This window comes from Neoarius graeffei, chromosome 2 (genome assembly GCF_027579695.1).
Source record: "Neoarius graeffei isolate fNeoGra1 chromosome 2, fNeoGra1.pri, whole genome shotgun sequence".
Taxonomy (NCBI): domain Eukaryota; kingdom Metazoa; phylum Chordata; class Actinopteri; order Siluriformes; family Ariidae; genus Neoarius; species Neoarius graeffei.
Genome location: NC_083570.1, coordinates 120,722,927 through 120,729,672, shown reverse-complemented (window position 1 = coordinate 120,729,672; position 6,746 = coordinate 120,722,927). Strand labels below are relative to the sequence as shown.

Here is a 6,746-nt window from a genome sequence, read left to right as displayed (position 1 = left end):
TTCTGTGGCTATAGGTTCTAAATCGTCCTCAGACAACCAACCAAAGATTGAAAAGGAATTTGTAGAGCTTATGTGTCTTTTTCAAAAGAATCAGTATCAAGAATACATGCCACTGGAGAGAAAAGTATAGAGTCTGTGTGGTGCATATGACGTTACACATGCAGTGCCACTGACCTGTGATTCGCTGTGATCTAATAAAGACAGACAAGCTTTTAATGATTTTTGGAACAGTATTCAGATGCAAAACATTTATTTTTCTAACCAATTTTTTATTTATCAGTAAACTTTACAACCTATTTGAGCATATCACACAGAAAACCTGGGATTTTATGATATGATTTTTGTTAGACTCGTACTTTAAGTTTTGTTTCTTGCGTGGAACCTCCACCACCTCCATCTCTCTCAGGCTCATGGCCTCTACTGGAAGGAAAACCCACCTCCTCTCAACATCCACAAATGAAGCTTGACCACGCCTTGTCTGTCACATGTACATTATGGAACTGTTTGATGGCTGAGGGTTCTAAAGGTAGCAGACAGCACTACTTAACTATAATGGGACCAAACCAAAGTATTTGATACACAGACACAATGCACCATCCTACTAATGTACAAAGGAATGTTCAGAGGATGGAGATGTGGAAGACTGAATGGAGGCTTGTGAACAAAATTATTGGATGTCCTCTTCTATAATGACTTTCATGACTGTGGCCAACAGACGACCCTGCCATGAAGTAACACCAGGGAGAAGATTAAAAGCATAATGTCTTGGACATTAGAGAGGTCATTAAGTTGCATTCAATTTGTTAAAATTTCTCACAGCTGAGAAAGCTGGACTTTACTCGTGTGTGTGAGTGTGTTGTGTTTGTTCTCCTCCACAGTGTGTCATTGTGCTGTTTCACATCGTCTTCCTCAGCACCTGCATCTGCAGCCGTCACAATCACTGGGGTTTTTGTACGACGCTCTAACACTGTGTGAACCGTGACGATTTGAATGTGTTGTAATGATCTGTTAGACAGTAATAATCTCCAGCATCTTCAGTCTGGACTCCACTGATGGTCAGAGTGAAATCAGTTCCAGATCCACTGCCACTGAAACGTTCAGGAATTCCTGATTGTCTACTGTTAGCATTATAGATCAGTTGTTGAGGAGCTTCTCCAGCTTTCTGCTGATACCAGGACAAACAGTCATAATTACCACCACAGTCATTATCGACAGCAACATTAGTTTTACAGCTGATGGTGAGTGTGTCTCCCGGAGAAAGAGATTTCACTGCAGGACTCTGAGTCACAATGGCCTGACTTTGGGATCCTGAAAAGAAGAATAAAGAAGAAATATAAGTCACATAATTTCTAGCTGTCTTGCTAAATCATTTTTATTGAATGAAGTCCTACCTCGAGTGCAGAGGGCCAGTGTGCAGATGAAGACGCTGATCAAACTCATGGTTGCTGTGGGTGAAGTCGCTGAGCAGCAGCTCTCAGTCATGAAGTGTTAAAGTCACAGGACTATAAACACTCGCAGAGCGCTGAAGCATGAGCTGATAATGCAAAGTGGATCCTCTCTCGATGGAAACATCTGGTGAAAGTTCTGCTCTATTCTGGGAGAAAGAGAACCACTCAGCCATCTTCATGTAAATCTCTCTCTCACGTCACTGATCTCTCTGTGGGTTTCACTGCTCAAGACTTCTTTTATTCAGCTGGATGGGTTGGGGGACATTTTACAGCTACTGGGGGGATGGATTTATAGATGCAACTCACTTCTCCTTTTCAATAATTCTTCATCAGTGAACAAACCTCCATAATCTGATCTACTAAAGCAGGTCTTAATCAAACAACAAATATAAGAATAGGCCTGCAGGAGTGCTGTGTGTATGTTACAGTCTTGGTAAGTCTAGTTAAGCGAGTCTAGCTAGTTAGTTAAGTCTAATTAAGCTGGCTCGCACATTGGAGATGGACTCGGACTCAGACACGCATCCTCGGGACATACTGAAGATTTTATTAACTGGACAAATATTTTGCAAAACAGAAAAATGCAAAATGAGTTTATTATTTTATGAGACAGCCAAGTATATGTTCAAATCCCCAATCCAGCTTCTCTTCATCACAGTAACCAATCAACACGAGTCCAGTTCTGTTACAGCACCATCTAGTGACCACATCACTGTACAACAGTCTGCATTTGATCAAGTTCAGGGAGAAAAGGAGGCTGGTTGGTGGGTTTACTTTGCAGATAATAAACCATGTATTAATATTGAATATTATTTAATGATTACACACTGGACTGTGTCTTAAAGCTGCTCTTAGCAGAAGGTGGAAATCATCAGATACCATCAGACACATCAGCGGACTTTTCATCACAGAAGGAACAGCTGATGAAGAGTTTTCTGCTTTTCAGGAATGATTCTTCTTTAAACATGAACACATTTGATGAGGTTCAGTGGAGAGCAGCTCTGCAGCCAAGGGCATAGGTTTGGTTTGAAAGCTGGTAGGGACACATGGGTGGGGTGGAATGTGTAGGAGGGACGTAAACCAGAGGGTAGAGTACGGTTAGTTTTGTAAAAAGTCTATGATCAAGATCTGACAGAGACAGCAATTAAAGCACCACATCACAGGGTCTATTCTACACCCCAAATCAGAAAAAGCTGGGACTGAATGGTAAATGCAAATAAATAAAGAAAGCAGTGATTTCTAAATTTACTGTGACTTGTATTTCATTGCAGACAGAATGAACCCAAGATATTTCATGGTCTGTCCAGTGAACTTCATTTCATTTGTTTTTATACATCCATTCCTGAGTTTCAGACCTGTAACACAGTCGAGAAAAAGAAACAGAGGAAAAGGAAACTGACATTTTCTGGAGGGGACTGAATGAATGAATTAATGAGAGCAGCAAGTCATTCTTTTTAACATTATAATTAATAGCATTATACATTTGGATAATTATATGATAATAACACTCATGATGAATTACTTCATTAATTATAACATTTATCTTATGATGAAGAAACTATCAGATCATGTTTAATAAATTAACTATTGATTGTAAATTATTAAAGCGCTAATAATGATGAAAGTGCTCAGTGCTGTAGTGGGTTTGAGTTGATGATGTTCAGTGGAGTGCAGCTTTAGCAGCTCTGCAGCTGTTCTCAGATCAGTGTGTGTTTCTGAGTCAGAGCACTTCCTCTACAGCTGAGGGAGGTTTTTGTACGGCGCTATAACACTGTGTGTATGGATAGCTGCTATACTGCTGACAGTAATAATCTCCTGCATCTTCAGACTGAACTCCAGAGATTTTTAGATTAAATTGTGAACCAGATCCACTGCCACTGAAACGATCTGAAATCCCAGACTGACGAGTAGATGCAGAATAGATCAGGAGTTTAGGAGCTTCTCCAGGTTTCTGCAGGTACCAGGCGAGGGCACTGCCAACACTCTGACTGGCTGTACAGGTGAGAGTAACAGATTGTCCTGGAGAAACAGACTGAGATCCTGGAGACTGAGTCAGGACGATTTCCCCAAAGGACTCTAAAGAAAAGGATGCAGAGTTAAAAGAATGGAAACAAATGTAGTAGTGAGTGTGAGAGTGATGTGATGATTTGTCTGAATAATAAAAGTAAAGAGAGTGTCTCACGGTGAGCGAGGAGTCCCAGTGTCCCCAGCAGTAGAATCAGTACCATCATCATTGTGCTGCGTGTCAGTGGCTCTGAAAGGACTGAACACACTCTGATCAGCACTACAGCTCTTAAAGTGTGTGCAGCAGTGACACAGCACACACATGCAAACACCACAACTCTGTGTCTCTGTGTGTGTGTGTGTGTGTGTGTGTGTGTGTGTGTGTGTGTGTGTGTGTGTGTGTGTGTGTGGTCACTGGAGTGTAACAGAGGTTTTTGTACGACGGCTTCATTAGAATGTATCACTGTGGTTGACTTTCGGTGGAGGAACCAAACTCATCATCAAAAGTAAGTGATTTAAATTTTTCCTTAAACTCTAAAATGCAATTTCTTTTCTCCATCAGTTTCACTGATAACATTAGATGTAAAGTTAAATATAATTTCTGTCATCACTGACATTTCTATAAAGCAGTCTGTGTAAATTGTGTTGATGGGTAAAGCAATGTTCTCTTTGTTTGTTCGTGGACCTGAAGCCAAATGACTTCTTCAGTTCATATTGTGTGCTGTGAAGGACATGGGATAAAACTTCATCCTGTGCCTGTTAGCCTTCCATAATTGTACTGATGTCCTGATTCTGAATCTCCACCCAAAGATAAACAGTGTGTAGAAAGGTGGATGTGGTGTGATGGGGTTATTTCCATCACTGAACTGATTTCTCAGCCTTTTTGCCAGATGTGTGATTTGTAATCGAGTAAATCTTGTTCTCAGGAAACTCAAAGGGAAGGTGTGATGTTGCATTTTCCAGCCCTGATTCTGTGGAATATCAGTGGATTTACATCAGCAGTGTATTTATTTTTCTGTAGGACTCCATGTAAAAGTAACACAACAGCTTAGGGGGACTGGAACCCACTCCCAGAATAAAGCTGATCAAAGCCCGAGTCGCTCCACAATATAAGGAGTAACGAGTAAATGTTCTCCTGCTGAGTCGTTCTACTGAACTGCAGTAATGTGAAGAAGCAGTAATGAGTAAATGTTGTGTGAGCGTGTGTAAATGTGTGTGTTTATTGTGTGTTTGTGGTCTCCAGCCGGTCCCACAGTGAAGCCCTCCGTGTCTCTGCTCCCTCCCTCCTCTCTGCAGCTGTCTGAGGGATCGGCCTCGCTGCTCTGCCTGCTGTCTGCCTACTCTCCACAGGGGGCGCTGGTGAGCTGGACAGTGGATGGCTCAGAGGTGAAGAATGGGGTTCTGACCAGCGCAGAAGAACACAAGAAGGACGGTTACACACGCAGCAGCACCCTGACCCTCAGCAAAGCACTCTGGGAAAAGGGGGAGGAGTTTGTCTGTACGGTCTCCCATGACGGCGTCAATCATCCGGTCACGTTCAGAAAGAGCCAGTGTGAAGGCTAACAGCTCCAAGATAGAATTTAACACTCAGCTGCTTACACATCCATCTACAATAGAGTTTCAATTCTACACAATGCTGACATTTCTGTCTTTACTCTCTTCACTGTCCTGTTGCTCTTCCTGTAGTTTTGCTCTGCTGAAATAAAGCTTCATTTTGGACATTGTGTGTTCTTTTATTGGAGTTAATAGTCATTATCAGTGTGAGGAGAGAGTGTGTTTAGCTGGAGATTCAGTGCTGTGTGTTGTGCTTCAGTGAGTTTGGCTGAAGGAAGTTGAACATCTGGTGAAAGTGCTGCTCTATTCTGGGAGAAAGAGGATCACTCAGCCGTCTCCATGTAAATCTCTCTCTCACTTCACTCATCTTTCTGTTTTACTGGTTAAAACTGACTCCTTCTGTTTCGCTTTATTGAACTCAATTTGCAATCAGAACTGGACCCAGAACTCAACCTGCTCTGGTTCTAGCTACAACTCTTATTTTGTTTGATTAAGTACCGATTTTCACAAGTGTTTTAAATCTATGGGACATTCAGGTACAGATTTAAAGTCACCTAAATCGTATCCATGTGACAGTCTCCATCTTGTCTCTCGAGGTCCATTCAGATCACACACTGTCCCAGTTAAACAGGGCGTCCACACGCATCCATTACTGACCCACTTCATTTTAGCAGATGATACACAAATTAATATTTCCACTAAACCACATGTGAATCTGTTCTCTGATTGCAAGAGTTTATCAAATCAGGGTCAAATCCTGCATGAAGGAAAACGTGAATTAAACTCTTATTTTGGAGAATATTTAAACTCCACAGAGGTTCCTGTGTGTATGTTTTTGTTTAGTTTGTTGGAAAATCCACATAATTTCCCCCCAAAAACAGCTCACTCACACACAATGCACTCCAATGGGACGGGCACTGCTGAGCCCCTGGGCGATGCCCACATGGCTGTAGATTTTATTGCAGTTACAAAAACACAACTCAAACTTGATTCACAGACAGTGCACAACTCTGACAATCACACACTCAGATAACAACAAGGAATATTCAGGAAACTAGTCTTATCTAGGAGAAAAGAACACAATGCACCCAAGATGGTAGCTGTGCAGGGACGCAGATAGGATTTTTGAACTGGGGGGGACTGAGCTGTCAGCAAATGATTCCATTTTGTGTAAATGCATATATATATATATGTGTGTGTGTGTGTGTGTGTGTGTGTGTGTGTACTGAAGCTTCAATATACATTAGAATTGTGAGTTTTCTAACTAATGAACATTGGTAGACAAAGGCCTACCTGGTCAACACTAGCCATACATGATCAAATTGTTCTTTGTCTGGTATGTTAATCACGCTCCAAAACTTCATGTCTTCTGCATGTTTTATTTAAACATTTGCTGATCTCAGCAGGATGAAGAATCTCATCACAGAAACTTTAACTGTAACTTCTAACAAAAAGGGAATGTCCAAAAATGAATAACAAAATAAAATTGAAATGATTCACACTCGTGCCTTCATGTAAATGATTAGAAACATAAAATGTGTATGAAAACAGAAGTATAAACACTTGAACAACAGATTCACGCAAATAAAAATAAAATGTATTTTTTTCCAATAAACAAAATTGATCGAAAAAAAAAGTCCCTCTGCAGCCAAACAAATTTACCGTCTAGAAGCAGACTCAATAGGTCCCAAAAACATCTCTCCTCCTTTCATTTCCCTGAACATACCTGTATTGCTGGGCAAT

The 6,746-nt window shown here is 41.0% G+C and overlaps 1 long non-coding RNA gene and 2 gene segments (V, D, J or C); 1 reads left to right on the top strand and 2 right to left on the bottom strand.

The window, feature by feature from the left end:
• Window positions 1-266: 266 nt before the first annotated feature.
• LOC132882212 (immunoglobulin kappa variable 1-6-like) lies at window positions 267-1,630 on the bottom strand. The segment is given in 2 exon segments: window positions 267-1,308; window positions 1,392-1,630. Coding segments are annotated over 2 exon segments (438 nt in total).
• A 1,393-nt stretch (window positions 1,631-3,023) lies between these two features.
• LOC132882217 (immunoglobulin kappa variable 3-15-like) lies at window positions 3,024-3,836 on the bottom strand. The segment is given in 2 exon segments: window positions 3,024-3,521; window positions 3,628-3,836. Coding segments are annotated over 2 exon segments (408 nt in total).
• LOC132882223 (uncharacterized) lies at window positions 3,439-5,168 on the top strand. Its single transcript, XR_009654131.1, has 2 exons — window positions 3,439-3,955; window positions 4,693-5,168. It is a non-coding gene; the product is annotated as an uncharacterized LOC132882223 (long non-coding RNA).
• Window positions 5,169-6,746: the final 1,578 nt, after the last annotated feature.